Source organism: Balearica regulorum, chromosome 6, assembly GCF_011004875.1.
Source record: "Balearica regulorum gibbericeps isolate bBalReg1 chromosome 6, bBalReg1.pri, whole genome shotgun sequence".
In the NCBI taxonomy this organism is placed as follows: domain Eukaryota; kingdom Metazoa; phylum Chordata; class Aves; order Gruiformes; family Gruidae; genus Balearica; species Balearica regulorum.
In genome coordinates, this window is record NC_046189.1 from 31,706,647 (window position 1) to 31,730,237 (window position 23,591).

Sequence of the window (23,591 nt, forward strand, 5' to 3'; positions counted from 1 at the left end):
GAACAAGACATTGAGCGAGGCACTAGATTTCATTTTCAAGCTTATTAAACTTTATTCACAGCAGAGAATAAAATAAGGTGCTTTAGAATAGATTGTATTCACCCCTATATTTGTGATTGTATCCTTCAGGGTAAAGCCATTCTTTTATGCCAAGTCTTTTGACAATTGCTGTAAAACACGAAATGCCAGACACTGGCAGTTTAAAAGGAGTGGATTTTAAGACAGGAAAGCTTCAGGAAAAAAACAAACCAAAATACATCCCTATTGCCAACAACGCTCTCTAAATGGAAAGCATAGGAGGCATGAACTTCTAATCAAAATTTCAATTTCTAATGCATTGCCAGATAGATTAGAACCTTTACTGCATAAACATTAGTGGGATGTATCGCTTCTAACTGGTGGGACACTGTAAACTATCTGGCAATGAATGATGCAACACATTGAGTAATACTGAAAAATACTTTCACTTTCTTGGTGCTGACCAGTTAAAACTACCCCCACAGTAGGATATCATTAGCATTGCCTGCTTGGATTGGCAGTTACATTAGATTTGATGGGATTAGCTGAAAGTCAGAAGAAATGCTAGTAGCGATTTTCCTTTGTGTGGGTGGTGATTATTTTTTTTTTTTATTTGCCCCCTTTGGAGCTCCAGCAAATGCAAGTATGTCTTCCTCAATTAGGCAAGTCTGAAAGCGACAAAGAGTGCACGGGCTCTCGAATGTGCTGTAATTTATGTTTATCAATTCAGCGCACATAGTTTTTTTTGACGTGTGCTTCCTGCCTGATTTTCTAACAATCCTTTATTTTCCACAGGTGGCCGTGATAAACGAGGTGGTCCTGTCTTGACCTTCCCAGCCCGCAGCAATCATGACAGAATAAGGCAGGAAGACCTTCGGAAACTTGTGACTTATTTGGCCAGCGTGCCAAGGTAAAGCTAGAAAGAAAACACTTCAAAGCTTAGGGTGGATGGGTGGGTGGGGAACTTGTTCTTGGCAGTTGCTGATTTCCAAGTATTAACATTTAGTACCTTCAATTCTTGGGACGGAGAAACAAAAGTTTTCCCTTCCTCCTCCTGTGTGTGCTCTGATGGTTTTTATTGCACGCTCGGTAATGCAGGAGCCCCAGAGCGGAGGCAGTGTGAGCAAACCTGGCCTTCAGGCTCACGACAGCAAGGAGCAGGAGCTCTTGTTCCCCGTGTTTCTGTGCGGATCTTCTAGAGGAGTGGAAAGGGAGGAGAGTGCTTAGAGGTCTGCAGTTGTATGTAGCAACCTGGCTGCTGTTGCTTTCCAGTATCTTGTGGGAGGTTCAGGAGAGCTGGGGTAGGGGACTGTAGTTGCTGGGGAGGAGAGCCTTGCTCCATGCAAGGAGGGGGATCTTCCTGCTCCAGCACTTCCCAGAGATTTCTCCAGGCTTGGGAAGGAACATGGGTGGACTGAGGGGGAAGTTTTCAAAGAAGGGCATTTCAAATGGTTCTGCATGTAAACCAACACCTGCATTAGTCTCCATGTCCCTCCTCCGACACATAGGACCCCATCCCTTTCCCTGGGGACATTGGAGGAAAGGTCTGTTGCCAGTGCATATTTATCTTTGCAAGCTTTGGGAGACAGTTTATAGGGCTCAGTGTCCAGGTAGGTATTTCTGAGCCAATGTTTAATGCCTTTGAGAGTATGAGGCTGTGTACGCCCTCATCCAGCTTCCTTTCCCTATTTTCAAGCTTGCCAAATATCCTTACCCAAGAACCACTGCACCAGTTATTGAGGTGAAGGTTATCCCAGGGCAAGTGAGGGGCTGAAGAGGAATGTTCAGGGTTGCAATAACACACCCTGTGCCACCCAGGAGCTCCTTATTTAAACCCAGGTGTTAAACAGTGCTCATTTTTGCAAAGAGTGTGAATTTAACAGCTGGAGGGCAGAGGGGTTGGCTGCATCTGGAAGTCAAGAGGTAAGGGTCTCAGTAACACACTTGATTCCTTAAATGTGGGATGCGCAGAGAACAAAGATCCTGCGTTTGGTACGGGAGAGAGTTGAAGGCTCTTGGGAGATTGATCACTCTGCTCTGACGAGTGGGGGGCAAATGTAGCCGTGTGTGCCAGATCTGCCAGTGCTTGTTTCCTGGACTTCACCAGTCCTCTGGTGATGCATTTTTTGCTGAGTTGGACTGTTGCTTATCAAGATTTTACTAATAAGCTGAATTGCTTTGCCCCCCCCCCCCCCCCCGCCCTTTTTTTTTCCCTGTAGCGAGCTCTATTTTCAACCATATTGTGAGAGAGATTATGGACGTGGTGCGGGGCTGGGAGAGTGCACGTCCCAGGGCTTGGCAGTCCCCCTCCAGCTGCTGCAGTTAATAAAACTGCTCCCTTATATCTTATCATTCTGTGCACGGTCACAAGTACAAAGATATGACATTGCTTGGGGTTGCAGGCAATTGCACAGCAAAAATTACCTTCTAACACGTCAACCTTTTCTATTAATTGCTGCTCCCTCATGGAGGTGCCAGTAATAGCAAGATACATCTCTTCTGTTCCCCACTTTCACACAACTAAACCTATTAGCTCAATCTTTGATGCTGCTTTCAGTTGCCTCACTCTGAATCAGGCCAGCGATGACTTTTCTCTGACGATGCAGAAGCTGGGGGCCAGAGGTGTGTGCTGAAGGAGCTAATACAAGACCCAGCTGCTTGTCTCTCTAGAAACAGTAAAAAAGCATTCCCCTTCCTGGTCCCCACTGCAAAGCCTTGTTCTGCCCTGATGTTTGAAGCCTTTGAAGGACATCTCTCTAGTTATACCAGAGAACATTTCTTCCTCTATGGTACAGCCTCCCATCATAAAAATGTGCCCAGCAGTGCACTTTGACAACTTCCTACAGATCCTTTCGGATTGGTTCTGTGGAGTACTGTTTGGGATATTACACGTTGAGAGGTGTGGAGCAGAAAGCAGCAAGAGTGATCAGAGGTCTAGGAAAAAGTGGCCTGTCATGGAAGGATTAAAGGGTAGAGGTTGCTCAGGCTAGAGAACAGAAGAGAGTGAGAAGGGACTTTGAAAGCATGTTGTGATGCTGCAAAAGGAAAGGGTTTGTAGTGCTAGGGCAAGAAACAAAAGCGTTACGCTGAAGCAGGGGAAGCTTAGGCTGTAGACAAGGAAAAGATGTCTCATGGATTCCCATTAGCACTAGAATAAGTCATCTAATTTCTTCTTAAATTCCCACATACCTCTATAGGCAAACCTCTGGTATGGGTATAAATGTTAGGGAGAGGGGATGATAAATCAGGAGGTGACTTCTTCAGGTTCCTCCTAGCTCTGTTTTGTCTGGTGCCGCAGCTGTGAACTCACTGCTGTCAGAGGGAAACGTGACCACAAACTCTGTGGGTTTGGCATGAGGGATTGGGTAACCTATGTGGTGTGAGAAAACACTGAAAACTCGTTTTCCCTCAACATTTTGTTCACTTTAATAAGGGCAACCAGCAGAGCTTTCAAATTTACTTACTTTTTGGAAACAAATATATGGAAGGAGCAGTTTGAATTCATATCACTGGCTCCCAGTTCATACTTCTTTCAAGATAAGTGCTGTAATGAATAACTGCTTCAGCCATCCACCAAAATAAACAGTTTCATTAGCAGAGACTCTGAACAGAATGTCAGGAGAAACTCTGATGTTCAGAGTGCTGAATAGGGGGAGAGTTTTCTGTGCTAGTTGAAAAACTAGAAATTCTTTAGGAAAAAAGAGAGACTGTAATTTATCATATTGACACCAGTATAATAATTCTTTCTTTATTCCCGGTGCAATGGTTTCTGAGTGAGACAGATTGCTATCCACATTGATAATATCTGTCACTTAACCCTTGTTTTATATCTTAATGGAGGGGACAGAGGGGGCACATTGCTGGGAGCTTTGAGCAGGTATGAGATTGGTGATGAAATACGATGATAGATTAGCGTAAGTGAAACCAGGGTCTTGCTAGCAGTCTTCAAAGTTTTTGATTCAGCTTTCCGCAATTCCTTCTTCAAACCCAGAATAATAATGTGGGTTTTCTGAAAGCAGCAATGTGTGTTTGAGTTAGAGCAGAATAGTGAGTGCTTTCATGCAGCTGCGAGTCGCCGTCAGGCAGGTGCCTGCGGTCAATGAGGTTTCCCGTGTGGCTGAGGGTTACTGCGTGGGGGTTATGACATCAGATCTAGGAACGCGGTTTGTTCATATCCCAAAATGGTAACCTTGCAATCCATAGTACCTGGGGTGATTTGGGGGTCCTGGAAGATTCTCAAAAACCTGATCCTGCAGCCTTGGGTACTCGGAGGAGGTTGCGAGTGGGTGTCTGATGCTGTGGACAAATGTGGTCCTGGTTCGGTGCTGTGACAGTTCTTTCAGGCGTATCACAAGGTCCTTGTCTCCAAACAGTTCCACTATAATTAGTTACTAAGAAATGAAGATGCTGTTTATTAGAAGTAAAGATAATTGCCACAGATTTCTATCACTCTGCCATTTTCTGCTTATTTTACGTTTATGCTAGTGCTTTCTGGATCAGCAAAGCTGTATTTCTTGTGAATCAGGATAGCCCCTATTTACATGCAAGTTTAATTGGGATGTGATGTTTAGAAATTTGGAGGCTGTGACTGAATCTAGGATAACATGGTGTGCATGATCGGGGAGCTGAGGAGGAATTTTCTGGCCTCGCTGAGGATTTTATTTTTTTTAACACCAGTGCAGTGCTATCTATTCCGGTAGACTGAGTTTTGATTTATATGTGTGTAAATGAAACTAGCACCAGGCCAATCTCCTCTGCAAGCCCTTTGGAATTAAGAATTAAGTTATGCATAGGCTATAGGAAGATAAAAAGGAGACAGAATATTATTAGCCTGAGTTATCTCCTTGCATGGCGAAGCAATACGATGAAGGAAATGTTCTCTGTCAGCTATAGTGAATCCTCCGGCTGAACACATCAATCTGTTTGGGAGCCAAGACAAGCAGTCTTCTGTGCTCGCTGCAGTGGGGGAAACCTGAGATGCCTCGGAGGCCTGTATTTTTAAAGACATCTACTTTTTATTTGCCCTCTGTTTAAAAACCTGCTCAAACATTTCCCTGTTCTGGGGGACATCCAGGGCTCCTAACAGCAGCAAAATGTGTCCAGGGCCAGCCCCGTGTGTTTGAGCATCTCCTCAGAGCTGCCTGAGTGCGACGAAGGCTGCTAGGATCAGTAAAACAACTTAAGTGCCTCTAATAATTAGTTCAGTGATTGGGGCTTTATAAAATTAGAAGAACAATACAGGGGATGGCACCATGTAGCAATACTCATCCGCTCTTGGATTTATTTTAAGCTCTTCTCTGACGATCTCTGCTATTGTGTATATTAGCTCCTCTGGCCGGGAGTAGTGTGAAACTAATTTTGTTGATTGATAGGAATTAAACCCTAGAGCTCTAATTTCTGTTACATGATCCTAGCACTGAAGAAGCTTTTGAGGATAACTTTTTTTTTTTCCTGGAGGCTACTGTAGATCTACAAAAATAATCATGTATTTTAAAAATAACACCAGGGACTTCATACTAATTTTAGTAACTAAATATCTGGTGCCATCTATAAGATAATTATTCCACCATACTCTTGTATCAAAATACCACAGTAAAAAATGAACCTAATGAGGCTAATGGAGGTTTAGTATTTTCTTCAGATATAATTTGATTTTTTTTTTAAAAAAATTGTAAGTGTATTTTGGAGAAAGAACCTCATTAGAAGCTGACATGAATGCTAGTGAATTTAAGAGCCTTTTGCCACTCGATAGCCGGTTCAACTTCAGCCTTCATTGTACATGGTATTGGTACGTGATGCTGTCATCACCATCTGTTAGGGATTGGGGGACTTCTGTGGGAATAGTTGGTGGTCTCACCGTGTCCTGTTAAAAGGCTTCTGACCACATCACCTCTGCTTTGCTTCCTGTGTCCCTTTACTGACCACCTCAGGACAAGTTATGTGTTCACCTCTTGTTGGAGATCAGCTCTTCAAAAGAGGATCTCTGATTTCCTTCCAGCTGCTGTAATGACCTGTTGAGACATTTTATTCCTAGGTAAGTGGTCAGTGGCTATAATTGTTGTCGAAACTCTGCAGTAGGTGTCTACAGCTGCCAGCCTGGCAAGCTCCCCTGTTTGCCAGAAGCTGCTAGAAAATGTAGACTTCTCTGAAGTGCAGAAGGGAGCAAGAAGAGCCGTCAGAGCCTGGGGGGCAGGAGCTATAAGAAAAGATTGAAAGTGCTGGGATGCTTAGATTAAAGAGGGTGAAAGTAAAAGTTACGGGATTACAATCCAGTATGTGAGACTGAGCTAAAGAAAACAGTTTGGTCTCAGTGTACATGGTAAATGGGATAAAAAGAAATGGATTAAAATCATAGCCTGGAGAAATGAAGCAGGTTTCTATAGCATCTCCATCTTGGAGACTGTTAGAAGATGTACCAGGAGTGAGCCAGGTATTGTTGCTCCAGTCTTGCAGTACAGGGATGAAAACAAAAGCCTCTCCAGCTCTCATGACACTGTTTTGTATAAATCTGTGGTGGCGTTTTTATTAAATAGGTACAAGATTTTCACTTCCCGTGTTTGTTTATTTTTAATCTTTTTGAAAATTAGCCCAAATCCAAGATAAATGGGAGCTTTTGTTTTCAATTTCCAAATTTATTTCCTGCTTTCATTGCCTGTTGCTGTTTTCCTGGATAGAGTAAGGACTGATCTTGTACAGCTCTGGACCTAAAGCAAATGTCCCTTATTCCTCTGTGGGAGCTGAGCACTCTCAGACTGGTTCTAGCTTGGTTAGCTGCTGAGCCCTGCTCTGCCTTCCAGCTGGATAACAGTGCAAGTGTTTGCAGACTGGTTTTATGATGAACACCGCAAATAGCACGATACAGAGCTTTGTAGTTAATGTACTGTGAATTGCACAGCTCATGTAGCTTTTTTCTTCTAAAGACTAAGAGAAGGCAGGGTAAGCTGGGCTCTGCATGTCACTTCTACCAGCAATCATCAATATCTTTTTTTTTCCTAGCGGAATTCTCTCACATCTCTCTATTGTGAAATAGAAGCAAATGAGAGTAACATAATGGTACTATTGAAACAAACTCATGGAGATTTGATTGTTTTATTTCAGAACATGAATTGGGGACTCAAAGTAAAGGTTGATGTTATTTCAAGACTGAATTCCGTATTTGAAATAAATTCCTTAAAGGACATAGAAAATACATTGCAAATCCTGAAGTTGTCTGTCTTGTATCCAAAAACATTTGCACTATTTTGGAAGACCTGAAAATCTGTTACTGTTTCTTCATGCTAACTTCTTCAATATTTCTATATTCCTAAGTAGTAGCTTGCTCCATTTTATTATATATATTAATTTTATTCCAATAAATAATTGAAATTACTTATTGCCACATGCAGAGAAACTTGCCGTTGTGTTTTTAAGCATTCTGTTCAACACTCAACATCTGCTTAATTTTAGACTATAAATCTGCAATTGAAAACAGTTAATATGAAGGAATCCCTCATTTATTGTGTCTGAATCATTTCCAAGGCAATTGTTCTTTTTTACCGGGTAGGGGAGAGGGTCCAGTTTTCTCTTGCTGCCAACCATACAGACTCATGCTGAGATTTCAAAGTCATATTGGGTTCTTTCTGGTTCATCTACTGTCTCCAACATAAAGATTCTCCAACAGGTTACTCATTTGCAGATTTAGGGCTACAGAGGTAGCCCGACAGGCCAAGTTTAATGTACAAAGAAAATGCAGAGGTCTGGATAAGAAGTTCCTTTTTCCAGCCCAGTGAGAGCTCAGTCATGTCTTTTTCAGCAGATAGGGCTCAACAGGGGGATGCATCTGATGAAATAAAGGTCATTGGTTTACTCTCTGCTCTTTCCAGACAGCAAATCAAACGTTTCTACCTGGTTTGGGCCCAATGCCTTTTGGTTTTACTGATCTGGCCTTTTTTGCTCCAACCCTACCCTCCTGGCTGCCGGCTGTTTCTCCTCGCCACAGGCAGTGTGTTCAGGCTGCGAGTTAGAGCAGCCAGGATGGCAGCAAGTGGAGTCCTCCTCTGCAGCCCCATCTTCCCATGTCCACTGCACAAACCAGGCGGCTGCTGCTGCGTTGTAGCTCCACAGCATCGCTGGACCTGGCTTCTCTCTACCTCCCTGAGAGAGGAGGGACGGGAGGGTTCCTAAAACCCATCGGCACAGCCTCTCAGCAGAGGTAGGGATGCCTGTGGCAGTGCTTCCCACCAAAGGCACGGATGAGGGGGCTGATCTGGAAACAGCGACCTCCTGTGAGGATGGTGACCCCATGCAGCAGTATCGGCTGAGCCTCCTCAAGGTGTTGTGATGGGTTGATGGCGCAGCGGTCTGAGCTTTGTCAAGGTGCTGAGAAAACCCCTGCTGTCTTCGTGGGGGAGATGCTGCTCAGCTCCTTGGCACAGGCTGGGGACTGCTGATCTCTGGCTGTCCCACACAGCCCTGTCAGTTGCTCCCCATGTCACCATATTTTTGTTAGTAATGCTGTAGGTAGTGTCTGACTGCACTTCCAACGTGAGGTTTGGGCTGAGAAGGATTCTGCTCAGATTTCTCCAAATCTGAAGCAAACAGCAAAGCAAACCCCCCTGCCACACGCACTGCCACTACTGGGATGCAGGAGCCACCATGACCGAGTGACACCTGGCAGCACTCGTGGGGTCTGGGCCATGATCCCATCCCCTGAGCTGTCTCATGTAGAGCTGCACTGCCACACTGTGCTTTTTGAGGTCCGTCCAAGCCCTCGATCTGGGGATTAGATCGACATTGTTCCTCCTAGCTCAATGGCTTTTGCATGTTGATTGTACCAGTGTTTGCTGCCTGGAAGAAGGAGCCAAGGTGATGGAAAAAAGGTAGAAACTTGTAAACTAGGATACATCCTGCACCCTTTCCCTGGTGAGGGAGCTGGTGGGTACCGCAGCCTGCTATAAATTTTATGCAGAGCATCATTTTCTCCATCCTCTTCCTTAGCGGCTCACTGACAAGTGGCTTGTGAGTCTCTGCAGCACACTTCACCGTGCTGCCCTCTCTGGCCTTTTCCATGCTAGCGTTGATTTAAAGCTCTTGCCTGCTCCTTGTGGGCTTTTTAACCATCAGATTTGTGGCTCTGCTGTACTCCGAGAGGTCCGGGCAGCAGCGACCTGGAGACTTCTGTGGAGAAGGCAGGTTTGCGCTAATGTGAGCAGTAATTCAGAAGAGTTAAAATTAGGAAAGAGAGACCTTTTGTGGGAGCGGCACACTGGCAGCAGAGTTGGCACCGGCCGTGTGCGGTTCCCTCCTGAAGCTGTCAGCAGCCGTCGGTGGAATATGCAGCGGTTCAGCCAATCCTAACTTATTTTCAGTGATCTCTTTCCTACAGTTTTTGCAGAGACTGTAAAATGGTTTTTGTCTCATTCCAGCATGGGTGCTTGTGTTCCTCATCAGTAACTCCAGTATGTGCTACATCCTTTTTTACTCTTAGAAATTATTATAATTTGGAAGCATCTTATGCCACCCTCTTAATGGATGACATTAGAAACAGGAAAACAACTGCTGTGCTTTGCAGTCTGCTTTGTAATGGGAATACTGTCAAAGGTATCGTAATGTCAATGGAAAGCTCTTCTAAACTCCCATGGAGAATGGATGAGACTTTCACTGTGTGCCAATATGGAACAAATAATGGGACACACAGAAGTGGAGTCATCTCAGTCTAGACTGCCTGGTCCTTATCCTCATTGGATGGATGGAGGAAGTGTGGATGCTGCTCCAAAGTCTGGATTCCCCAGTGCGCAGCTTGGGTAGGACTGAAGATGTGTTTTCAGGAACATATTTTTAGCCTTGTCTCCAAATGACAGAAAGCTTACACAATCGTGCTGTCTGTCAGTCACTGTTTAAACCAAGTCTGTCAGATAAGACTCTCAAGAATATTCAATTCCTATGAATTTAATGAGAATAGACAGCTGTGTCAAGGAAGGGAATTAATTAGTGTCCATAGAGAGGGAGAGGTGGTCTGAACTCACCCCTTCTTAGAGACTGGAGGTAGAGGGGATATCTCCAGAGCATGTGAGGCATATTTGTTATTAAACATTAGAGAATCAATGTGCAAACTACTACCAAGGGTTCGGCAGTTCCCATGCTCATAAAATGCATGCTAGTTTATGGTATTAGAAAATTGGATCATACAAAAATAGAACAATGACCAATTCACGGTAACATATGGTATTGAGCAGGCTGATGCTCTTACAGCATGGAAAGTATGGGTTGGGACTGGCAAAATTTGTCTCAGAGGTGGGGATGCTCAATTCCCTGCTGTTTGCAAAGGGAATTGGTATCCAGGTTTGGTAGACAGTTATAAATCTCATCAAATGGTTTCTTCTCATTTTCCACAAGGTGCTCCTAACCAAGTCAGTCTGTGGTATTTTATGTTTTCCTTGTGGATCCTGTAACGCTGTGTGCAGCAAAACGTAACTGTAACTATGCGGTGTGAGGCTGTTGGGCTACTTAAATTAAGGGGGGGAAAAAAAAAAAAGGAGAGACATACCTTAACACAAAATAAAATCATAAATAAGAAAAATAATTCTAGAATCTCTCCTTCCTCCCTCAAGAAAAGGCAGAAAAGTGTAACTCAAACATGCTTTTGGCTCGGCAGATGTTGTCTGGTCTGCAACATGTGCCACAGTGTACTTTTCTACTGTTAACAAGGGAGCGTTGGTTTCCCTGCCTGTGTACACAGGGCTTTATTTTATGTCTAAGTTTAAAGGGAAACTGTGGTCTCTGCAGAATTTTCCAGCAACGTAGTATTTTAGAAAGTTCCTTTGTGGTACTTCACCAAAAAGTGAAAGCACCGAAACACCTTTCCCTTGTCCTGCAGCTGCATTCCAGGAAATATCCTGCACCTCTTCCACATATCCCCGCTACAGTGCGAACAAGGGAAAGTAGGAACCTGCTGGAGGCTCAGTGCAATATTTACAAGGGACAGCTTTGCTGAACGGTCCTTCTGGTTAAAGTCATTGAATAGAAATTGTAGTAGAACATTGGCTTTGCAGAATAATTGCTTCTCTCTCTGAAAATTGTAGCAGCAGCAGCAGTAGTTCATCTCCAGCCAAATTCAGGCTGCTTTCATATGCCTTTCCTGTGCACTGATCAAGTGTGGATGCGATGTTGAGCTGCTCTCTATCACCCTGTTTCCCATGGGAATACAAGAACTGACAATCTCTAATATCTATCCGGTGTTATTAGCGCTTAGTCTTTTACTAGAAGGATGAGTTAAGTTTGATTGTTAATTTATTTATTTGAGCATCTGGCAAGCCAGATGCTTCTGCTATTGATGTTGTCATTGAGGATCAAATAAATATTACTTTTTCAAATTTAGTTTGAAATTTACTCATTAAAAACTTTTGCTTGGTAAAATTCAGTCCTTCTTTATCCCCCAGACCTAAACCAGGGTCCAGTATCCAAGCAGTTATTAAATGTATCCAATTAAGGAACACAGATAATAAAGATACCATCACAGCGTTAATATGGAGATGGGTGGGATCCTTAGTAGGCACTTTATGGCATTTTAAGATACACATTGTACCCACACATGGGGCTGTGATACCTTGGAACTCCGGGGAGTGATTTCAAATTTTCTCTGCAGGTTAACATTCTGCAATGCACGGTAAACAGCTTTGGTGCTCCTGAGGGATGATCAGCAAAATACTTTGTTTCAGGTCGAGAATGAATGTGATGTTCTGAAGTGCTGTTGCATGGTATTAAGCAGCTCCATGGGCAAATACCAGGTCCCACTAGGATAAACGGGCTTTTTCCCTTAGAAACTTCAAATAGGCTTCCTGTACACATTTCATCTACTGTGCACTTACACTTTGTATGTCACATGAAAAAGGCACACCATCAGTAATAGTGGATGGACACTTTTGTATTCCATATTTTCAAATATTCCTTAATACCATTCCTCTTTATTCACATGTTAATTTAATGCTGATGAAAGATTAGCTGCAAGAAAGGTAGGCTTATGCTACTGATTACTATTCTTTCTTGGCAAAGTACCGACAACATCCCCGGCTAGGATGAGTTAATAGGTTTCTTCTATCTCAATCTTCTGTGATTCAGCAGCTGACCACCCTAGAGGCCAAAGTCCTCTGCTAATGCAGCAATGCAAATTTTTCCTTCCATTGTTTTTCTATCAGGCCTAATTGGAGAATAAAATCGTGTTTCCTTTTCATTAGCCTTAGCAGCTCTGGTTAGACCACCAACTAAGGATCACGTTTATTAGCAGCTCTGCTTGTGTCTTTTGTGATCTTTGTAGATGGTAATCAGATGGGAGCCTCAGGTTTCATTTAGGCCACCCATTTATGTCACATTTGCATTAAGGTAGGTGCCATCCTGGAACATCAGGGATGACACGCAGTCAGAGCTTCCTGAATTTTTGTTCTGGACTCAACATTGAGTTCTATTCCCCCTTGGTTTAACTGTATAACCTGAATTTACCAGTCCATGCAGGAAACACCTCACAAAGGTTTGGGAAATCAAATTAGCTGATATTTTTACATCTTGAAGATAGAAGACCCTAAGTGGTTTTATTACAGTTATGCTGCATGAGGTGGAAATACAGGTCCTTTTAATAGTACGCACTGATTAGACCTCTCATTTCTGGGAAGCAGGGTCTCTAAAGTTGCATTTCCCAGTACTGTCTTGGGAGCACTGCATAAGAAATTGTCCATGTACTGTGTCACCTCCTGACCTTAGAAAATGCACTTGACAAAAGCGTCTCATTACAAATGTACCATTTTGCCATGCAGCGAGTCTAGGGAGTAGAAGAAGAACTTACAGAAGAACTGTAATTCCAAACCACAATGTAAGCAAGCAGGTACCTGAGAAACTTACTGGGCGATCTTACACATAGGGAGAATGGCTGGAAAAGCTGCCTTGTTAATAAACTGTTAGTCTAAGAATTAATCAAATAGGCAATATGTTCTTTTTCTTTAAGACCTCTTTTTCCTCCATTCTCAAGACAGAACTGAACTCTTACAACACTGATTAATCACATCCAATTTTGTGGTTATGTCCCCTTATTTCTCCATTCTTCTGTTTCTACAACATTTGTAATTTAGTTCAGAAACAGCATCTGGAGAAGCAAACATCTCTGGGATCACAGATTAGTTTAGGTTTTGCTTCTCTCACTGGAGATTTGTGGGTAGGAGCTGCAATTCCATTCCAAAATCTAATTAAAAAGCAGGTACATAGGAAAGTAGCGGACAATCTTACCCATAGGAAGAATGTCTGGAAGCTCTCCTTTGTTAATGAACTGTTAGACTAGGAATCAAATACACAAGCAATATGTGTGGGTTTTTTAAGGTTTCTTTCTTCTCCGTTCACAAGGCAGAACTCAACTGTTATATCATTCCACACTTACCAGGCTTACTGGAAATCTCAGTTTCTCCTTAATTTCCACAACAGCCACCCCAATGATTTTGCAGTGTCAGATGGTATATGGTAGGTGACAGGAAAATAGGATCAGCTAAAAAGGTTTCCTGGGATTTTCATTTAGGAATGAATTCTGTAGGACACTTCATCTCTGCAGGTTTATGGACTGTTAAATTGCATCTGTGGTATATTAGCATCGGCAGGACTGTTCTGATGACTTGTTGGGCACTACTAATTATAGAGAAAAGGCATGCGCTTTTGTTAGCTAAAATCAACTCAGTACCTTTGAGAAAGAGGCTACTTGAAGATGCACCTGCTCTAACTTTGACACTACATTTAGAAATATTTGCCTTAGTGAATAAGATGCTAATTGTCTTCATGTTAAAATATATATTTCGTACATTCCTAGTGGCACTTGGAAAATTAAAGCAGACACATTTGAATAAGGTACAGAAAGTGGAGCAACATAAATCAAATGAATGTATTGATGCAGTACCAGCACAAAGTTGTCTTGATCTCCATTTCTAGGCTATTAAAATTGGTGACAAGTCAGTATTTCCAGAAGCTGAAGTCCACCTTGCCAATATTTGCTCACTTTGCCCACTTAGAGGTAGTTGATTTATAATTGTTTTTACAAATGAAAACACATTTTTGCCTTTTTGGTGGGAGGACACAAATGCACAAAAGAACTTTAACTCTGAAAAGATGCCAAAAGTCAGATGTGTAATTAGGGATTCTGTTAAAAGTCTAATTCCTGCACCTGTGAACATTTTTTGGCACATAGCTTTTTAAGTCCTTGCATTTCTTCTCGGATTTCTCATTGTCTTGGCCAAGAATTAAGTTCCTTTTCAAAGGAAATTGTCAAAGATCTTCTGGGATGGATTTTGTTCTTTGTCTAAATCCAATACAAAAAGGCAGTTCCCTCTGCTTTTGTTGTTGAGTGAAATACTCTAAAGCGTAATATTAGACCCTGTTTTATTTAACACCTGATTACTCCTGGCAAAGCTCTTTAAGATCCTTCAGGATGAAAGATGATACAACAGGCTATGACAGCATTCTTATAATGTAGGTTTGTTCTTCCAATGCTAAAAGTAATGTACAGGGCTCTTTATCTTTTGAATCATGTAGATTCAAATATTGGTCAAGTTCTAACAAAGATAATGATAAACTATTCTGGTTAGATGGGGCAGAGAGAAGAGCAAAAAAGTCGTTATCACCAGATGAGGTAACAGGATTTTTTTTTTTTTGGATGGATTTTAAAATAGTTGGAAACAAATTGATATCTCAGGTAATTTTATGAGTGGGTCTGGATTGATTTATCAAATCATTAGTTCTTCCTGCCTTTGATAGGTGCCTCCTGTGAAAATCACAGGATTCATCTGTTGGTTCTTCCAGGCTACAGCTGTCTTCAATAGAATTTGAATGTAGTGGGAATATATATCTGCTCTGCAAACAGAATCAAGCAAGAAATGTCTCTCAACAGACTAGAGAGGATCTGTCTAGGTAGCCATTCACCAAGCCTAGGACTTTTCCACAACTTTTTTATGTCTTATGACACAACAAAGATATTTATTCATTGTGTAAATTGCCAGCAGCATAAGAAGGAAATCATCAAGGTGGAAACATGCATTCATCATATCTGCTCTTAGTCACAAATGAAAGGAGGGTATCAATACTTTTTTACACTAACACATTAACATACTAAAATAAACTTGGAACTTGATGCAAGAGGTCAACTGAAGCAGTAAAAGGTCTGCCTGGCCTGTAGGCTTCTACTTCCCACGTCCTTTTCCTAATTCTTGTTCAAGTACTGTGATCCTCCAGAAAAGCAGTCAAGTGCATATGTAAGTCCATCCATATCCAGCAAGTGTAAACATATGCTTCATGCACCATCTTAATTCCTTAATCAAGCTCCCTATATTGTGAGGCACAACCACACAAATAGGACCAGATGGAAGATGTATTTATCAGACCATGGGATTAAGGAAGCATGGCCATTTAACATTGCTGTCCTTTGGTCATGTAACATTGCTGTCCTTTAAAAGCCCAGTATCAGGGTATGACCGCCTCTATGCAGCATCCCCACAATGTGATAATTCAGGCAGCAACCACTGTCATAAACTCAGACTCGGTCTCACCTCTGTTTTCAGATGTTAACAACCTGTGTGAGCGTGCCTGATGGACATAAACACTCATCGTTACTGATTTTAGGAGAGCTTATAGCAAAGATGGTTGAAACAGTTATTCAAGTTTGGAAGCAGTAATTACAGAAAATGCAGAAAAAAATCAGTTCTTTTTAGAGTAATTTGTTTTGTGGGTATTTTTAGCATTAAAGTACTACAAATTGGTATGGCGTCACTCTCATAAGAGACTAGGGCAGTATTCTTATTATAGTAGTAGGAAAAAGTCTGAGCCTATTTGAGCTGTTTTCTATGCTGTTTGTAAAGCATGTCATAGCAACACAGATTTTAATCTGTTTTCCTTAGTTTTATATCATAAAGCACTTAAAATTATGTATTACGTTAGCGCTCCTGTGGGTTCTACATCAAATCAAAATAATTGTGGTTTTGCAATCTTTTCCGCTATAGGCTTCTAGTATTAGTTGTCTGATTATACTGTGATCAATGCTTTTACTCCACACGTTAAAAAAGGAGCAAAATCCTTGATTACAATTGAAGGTGTATATATTTGGCCAGGTACTTGCTGGGTCCTAATTGACAGCCTGAATTATACAGCATAGTCATCAAAACAGGCAAGAGCTTATGTGAATAATTCAGGGAATTGACAAAGATTTTATCCGCAGGTTTTGTGGCAAAATTAACAGCAATGAAATAGTTAAGAATCCTGGTATTTAGGCAGTCAGAATTGGCTTTTTAGTTAACACTCCAATAAGATGGAGGGTGCAAGTTCACTGTTCTCCTAGTCTCATTGTTTCTTCCCACTGGCTGCAGACTCAGCAAGACAAATGTGCATTAGTTTATATTGTCAAGGCTATCTTTGCAAGCAGATGGGCTGGAAATCTAATTAAAAAACCCAAAAGCTTTGATTCTGGCAAAAAAATAGCAAAATCTGTGGGACGACCCTAAATCCTCTGAATTAAATGGATGTTCTATGTCAATGCAATTCTATTGTCCCACTTTATAAATAAAATATGAAGGGCTCTACTTTCATATAGACTCATAAATGTGCTCATTTATGAGTTTAATAAAGCATGTGTATTCAGTACAATTAGATAAGCATATGTATAGAGCAATAAATGCTCCCTATATAAAATCAGCACACGTGTAACAGAGAATATAGCCCAGCACAGATAAATAAGCACATGCTTAGATTATTAAGTGATCTCTCTTAAGCTTGTGTGAATTAAACATGAAGTGGCCATGACTATTTGCAATTTGTAATTCTCGTGCAATTATGTATCCTACCTGTGTCTGAAAATGTTCTAAATATAATACATTCGTTGGAAGAATGCATTAGCCTCGGTAAAGAAAAGTACAATAACACCCATTTTCCAGATGAAAAAAAAATGGAAGTAGAGTTGGGCTATGACACAGAAATACAACTAGCAACCCAACTAGGATTGCCTCTCAGTCTCATCCCCTGGACTGAAGTGCTCCAGCCAGATGTAGAAAATGAAGAAACTGTGAAGCTCTAATTGAAAGGAAAATGCTTATATTTATTTGTGATATCTCAGTGTCAGGGGGTTATACTTAGTAGGCTTTTCTTATACTGGTTGATGTGTCCAATGTGAGGCTAGAGGTTTGCAGAGCGACTGTGACATGCTTTCTGTTGTTTCTCACCAGTTGTTGTCCAGGGGGGTGACTATGGTGGTTCAACTTGCTCCAGAAACTTGCTGCATTAGGCTCATTTCTACTCAGGATTTTATATTGCATTAGTTTAACTCACAGGTAGGAAAATCATTAGTCTGGTGGAGTATATGTGGCCTGTGATGTATCTTTGTTGCGTCTCTTCCAGATCAAATGAGCCACTCAATATTAGGCCAAATATCCTTAGGTGCAGTGCTCCATGAACCTGCTCTGTGATTTTTATTACCATGGGCTGGCTAATATCTACAATAAATTGTAAGAGTTTTCTGACTAGCAGATTCCTATCATTCCTATCCTGGTGTATGTTAATTTGTCGATGTAATTTCAGGTCTGGCAGCAGAAAAAGCACCACCTGGGGTATGCAGTTCCTGAGATGAATAGGATGATGCACGTTCACATGTGGCACTTGTAGATGGACTTTCCTGTGAAGTTTTATTGTGCTTTTGATTAAGAAGCAATATAGCTAACAGGGGAAAGGGAACAGGCAGTTGAAACCAGGCAATTACTTTTCGGAGCATTTTTCTGAACCTGGCTTTAGTTGATGAAGCAGTTGCTCTAGGTTTTTCCAATTAGTGGTGACTGATGGGAAAAGCTACTGATGGAGAACTGAAATTATTAGTGGTCGTGATGGGAATTCAGGATCATAAGGGAAGCAACCTTAAAACTGTGTTGGCATGACACCAATATGTGAGTTCCCATTAGGGTGGGAAAGTGCCTTAGCATGATGGACTGTCAAACTGAGGGGACTGCACACAGGCATCTAAGGAGCTCAATCTCCTACAAAGGTGAAAGCATCTGAGGCTGCAGAAATACCTCAAATGCTCTTGGGAAGACAGGCAGAGTGTTAGCTCAGACACTCAGTCAAGGTCTACATGGTTATGGCCAGGTTTGGATTCTATTATTCAGCCGTTGGATCTATCTTTGCTCTCCAGAAGATTTTTCCATCCAGCTTTCTCACTCCAGGGGTCAATGGTATATTTTGGCTCTTGTATTCCCTTCAAAATACCAAATTAGCGACTTGTTTGTGCTCAGTCAGCATCAGTGATTTTGATCCATCACACATTTGTGCCTCCATACAAATAATAAGGGATATCTCACGTCAAATAGCTTCATTGGCAAGGCTTAGTCCACCTTGCTGGACAGAGTGAGAGAGCCTGGCCTTGCTAGGAGACAGGTTCAGGAAAAAATCAGATGTGAGCTTCATGTTTTGAAGCTGGATTGTGAATACCGCATCAGTATCCACTGTCTCTTGAGGGCTCAGTAAAAAGGACTTTTTTCTCCTCTCAATGCCATCACGGTAGTTATTGAAAGAGTGAGTAGTGGCTGCTGTATAAAGGAAGAGACAAAAATTGATTTTACAAGGGTATCTTATAACATAGGTTGATTCTGTAGCTTCAGAGCAAGCCCCTCTGGATGTAATACCACAGGCAGTCTTTGGCCAGCCTGGCATGGCAGGAAGTATCTATCTGATAAGTGAACTATTTTGGGTAAATCATTGTGCCTACAAAGACCCACTTTGTTTGTATACGGGTGGAACTCAAAAAAAAAAAAAAAAAAAGAGAGTACCACTGATTTACTAGTCATGGTCAGTCCTCATTGTCCACCCTGGGGAAAATGGAGGCATCGGCTTTTAAATCGTACACTTCTACTAAAGAGAACTCAAATTCTCACATAGTGTCTTAGCAAAACAGACTCATTTCAGGGACCGCCGAGTGTTTCTGGGATGTAGCACTCAACCCTTCCTCCTAACAGATGCACTTGAATGCATCATGTGCCCTTAAATGCAACGAGTGTGGACTCCGGCCAAAATCTTCTAAGCCTCAAAGAATGGTTATATCACTTCTGCTTAGGAGATAAAAAGTGCAAAGCAAATCTCATGCTGAACTCTGCACTGCAAATGGGCAGAAGCTAAAAGTTACTTGTTTGTGGAAGAATCTACTATTTTGAAGTGCAGATTTTTAAATGAGGAAAAATCCAAAAGCTTTAGAAATTTCTCACCAAAAATATCTCTAAAATATTATGTCAATCAAAATATTTAGTTTTGATAACATTCAAAGGTTTTGTTCTTTTATTTTTGTCTGATCAAAAAAGGAACAAAATGAAAAACAGACATTTCACCTGAAAAGGCAGAATAAACAGAATATTTTGCTGTTATAAAAGCCTTTTTTCAGTTTTTAATTCAGTACACACAATCATGAGAACCTACACTCATGAAACATCTTATTTTGAATTAATGTGTAATTTTTCATCTTTTCTCCTTAGTTCCTTATTTTAATTACAGCTCTTCTGTACATGGATGTACATTGCTCTCCTGCACTGGCAGGAGCAGCATATGAGAACTGATGAGTGCTTACTGCAAGAAATGTCAATAGTACTTAGAAAAAGTGATTTTAGCACCTTTGAAGTGTATTTTTTCCTATCCTCATCTATGAGCCCCATTGAGCCCTGGATCAAGCGTGCTAGTCCCAGAGTGGTTATACCTGCTTACATCAGGACTGAATTTGGCACGGTGTCTGCCTCTGGACATATATTGGATTTCACCAGGTGCTGCTGTCTGTTGTCTAAACCTACATTAATCACTCTTTGCATGAGCCGAACATGTTTGCAGGCTTATTTTCTATAAAAGGTTTTTCCACTATGGGTGACTCTGCTTCCCACAAAGCATTTCAACGAAATATATGTATTTGCAATCTGGAGACTTTCCATTCTGGGGTGCCTGTGTTTTACTATGATGACTGGAATTCCTGGAGCTGCTCACTGTGCTCCATTCACTCACTGGTAAAGTCACTGATTCCTTGAACTGATAAATCAGGATCCCGGGTCTAAGAGCCCCAGGCAGTCATTGCCCAGATGAAGTATCCTTTTCCTTACGTGAAAATCTGGCAGTGTTGACTGTAGACTAAACTTTAGAGCGACTGCATGTGAAATGGACTTCATAATCTCCTTGCCTGAACTACAAAAAATGCCTAAAGTGCAGGCAAAAAGATATATTTATTTTTGAAATCTTACTACTTTGACTGTGCTGAGCACAATCATATATATTTCTCACCTGGAATCCAATGGATTTGAATCTCGAAACATACTCTCAATAGCCTCTGCTCATCCAAACCTTTTCAAGAATGGTGTGTTTATATTTCAACGCAACTCTAATATTTATTTTTTGCAGCAGATGTCAATAACATATAATTTTCATTTAGTAAAGCATTTTTGTTTTGTTTCTACTAAATCATCTCAAATACAAGACTTTAAATGCTCGAGAGAGAGCTGAATGGTACTTACTGTTCAAATATTTCTTTGTTGTAGTAACAAATCTTGAAATGTAGCCCTGCTTCAACAAAAACAAAGCCCTGATTAATTTCATCTTTATCTCAGCAGCTGTTTCAGGGAAGACCTGCCAGATATTGATCCAAATATAGTAGACGTGCAACAACAAAAGGGGAAGAGGGTAAATGGGTTTATATGAAGGCATCATTTACCAGCAGAAACTTAATAGGAATGTGAAAAATTATAATATTCGTCCTCCAGATTTGGCTTTAACAGCTGCAATCATGCATTCTTGGACACAGCTGTGTTTTATATCTTTGCTATTTGAATGAAGACAGGAAGCTTCTCAAATAGTGTTTATTTGCTCAATTAAATAGGAGGACGAATGCCTGCAGAGCTCTGGGTCCCAGTTCTGGCCTGGGGTGTAATGATGTAGATCAGGATTTTTACCTGGGTAGAAGACAGGACAACACAACCCTGCTGAATCCTGACAGAGATACCATATGGGACCTGCACCTCTAACAACGACTCTCAGGAGCTCACAGGATCATGGTTACATGTTGGGAAAAGGTTCTCTTATACCTAACCGGTGTCTGAGTTCTTTCTAGCTTATATAATTTTACAACAGTATTGCTTTGACTTCAGAGCCTTTTTTCTTAGAAATAAAAAGAAAATACCGAAATAAGTTACTTGCTTGAGAATAGTAGGAGCACCCGTTCTGGCACCAGTTAGCTTCTGCCAAAATATTTGGGTTTTTTTCTGTCTTTCTGTTCCCTCCTGTTGACACGGGGCCAGAGGAAGGGGTTGAATGTGGACATTGTGCAGCCCACACATCTGCGTTCTTGTGCCATTCGCAATCACACCTCATGTCCCCTAAGAGCAGTGGCTGGAAACCAGAGACAGGAGGTTTGTCTCTGACTGGACCTCACTGGCTCCAAGTCTTTTTACAACATGTCACTGAAATTTCTCTAGATTGCTGCTTTATGTCCAGCTTCAGCCAGTGTGAAACTGGCTTTGATTTCTTTCTTTCTCTTTTTAAAAAAGAAAAGTGAGAATGAGTGATTCCTTTTCAGCGCTGAAAGAGAAGAAACAAATTTAGGTCACAGTAAGGAAGAAAGGATTAATTGGAAATGGAGGCTGGGTGACTGTTTCTCCTCTAATTACAAAAACGCTTTGTGAAACCAAGTTAGAAAATGTAAGAAGGAAAATTTAGGATGAAGTCTGTCTGCCTACAGTCTTTTAGAGCTGAAGTTCTCTGGTGGGAACTTTCTGTGAATTGTTATTCCAGAGTAATGGTGCTCCTAGGATGAGCATCACTAACTTCCTCTGCTGGTCACTGATATACAGGCATGTAAGGGAGATGCGAGGACCAGCAGTCACAGGTGTCCTAGGATCTTGGAGAAGACAAACTGCCTCATCACACCAAACAGCCACAGTTACGAGGGGGTGTGGGTGACAACTCAATCTGACGGTGTGAGAGTTCAGGAACATACCTGCTAACTGTGATAATGAGCAAGATACATTTTGCTGAGAAGTATTAAATGGAGTAAAATATTTTAATAAATAATGCTGATTCAGGAGTGCTTGACAAACAGATCTACTAGAAAGGACTTTATCTGGTCCTCTAAATGTCTTGGAAAGTACGTCATAAATATAGATGACTGACCATTTCTATTGACAAAGTGATCTTCAGGCTCAACATGGAAATGTAGAACCAAAGCATGCAAGTCAGTAAGTGATGCTGATTATAAACCTCCCTATCTAACTTTATTTTCAAACTGAGTAAGCAAACTACAGACAAGACAAATAAAAAATTGCAATTGATCAAAAATATTAAGACGTAAGTTACTGAAGTGATCCTTGGCACATTTTGATATGGAAACTAGGCAGCGGAGTTAGTTTGATCTCAGTATGAAATGTGGCCTTTGGGATAACAGTCTGTGCTTGGAGGCTTTCACATACCCATTTTTCTCCTGTTCCTCTCCCTTTTCCACCCTCAGCTTGTGATTCAATTGGCTAACTACAGCCACATTTGTCAAAGGAATGGTGATCTCAAAAATAATTAAGTTCCTGCAGATTTTGTGCTTACAAATTGATGCTTGTAGAGCTACTTGTTATGCTGAAAGCATCTCCTGACAAGGTTATGCTGACCCTCCTTAAAGGAGATCTTGCTTTCATTGTTAACAAATCATATTTTGAATGAGATGCTATACGTGTCAGATCTGTGTTTTTAGTGGTCCAACAGGCATGCTAAATGTGCTGCTTTGTCATTAACTCATGACTGCAAAAGGGGGATGGAGATATTATGTTATTTCAGCTAATCAAGTGCAGAAGCTTCTAAATGCTAGAAGCTTTGGCCAAACCATAAGGATGAAAAATACACATAATCAATGATAGGTATTTGAAAGATTAATCAGAAAGCATGAAGTCCTTAAACTCATTTGGTACCCAGCAAGCCAGCTCTTGCCAAAGAAAATACAATTTAGAATGTGCCTGAATTAAAGAGGAAATTTGAGAAAATAACCTTATGAAAGTACCCTAGAAACCAAAATAGAGGCATTTATTTTGACAAAATTATCACATCTGCTTCTGAGTTTCAATTTTATGCTTTTTTAAAAAAAAATCTAGATCATAAGTATTGTTTTCACAAATATTCTAGGGTATTTTTATTAAACTTAGAAGCTGGTCTTTGTCTTTGCTTAAAAGTAGTGTAGCAACTGAAATGACATATCAACTATGAAATATTTCGTGCTCACCGTTGCAAATCTAGTCCAGATGATCACAGCCAAAAGGCTGATGGATTGTCCAAATACCTTAATCTGAGTGTTTTCTCCAGTTTCTGGTCAAATATCAATACCGGAAAAAATTAAGCACCACAATCAACATTAATTGCCATCCTAAAATGATTACTTGTGCATAATAGATATGTGGATTGATGTTGCATCTTGGGAGCCAGGGATAAGGCATGTCTTGCTCAGGCAGTGTGGAGGAAGCTTGATTGCTACTGATGCTTTTCCCGATCAATTGCTTAACTGGGAAGGGTTTGAGTTGTTGCTTTTAAACAATAAATTT

The 23,591-nt window shown here is 41.1% G+C and overlaps 1 protein-coding gene across 7 annotated transcripts in view; it reads left to right on the forward strand.

Moving 5' to 3' along the window:
* The window catches only part of KALRN (kalirin RhoGEF kinase), a 515,104-nt gene that overhangs the window by 176,286 nt on the left and 315,227 nt on the right, over positions 1 to 23,591 (forward strand). For all 7 annotated transcript variants that reach the window (XM_075757089.1, XM_075757095.1, XM_075757087.1 and 4 more), the window contains exon 3: positions 814 to 928. In XM_075757089.1, coding sequence (XP_075613204.1) covers positions 814 to 928 — 115 coding nt within the window. The remainder of the gene's footprint in view (positions 1 to 813; positions 929 to 23,591) is intronic.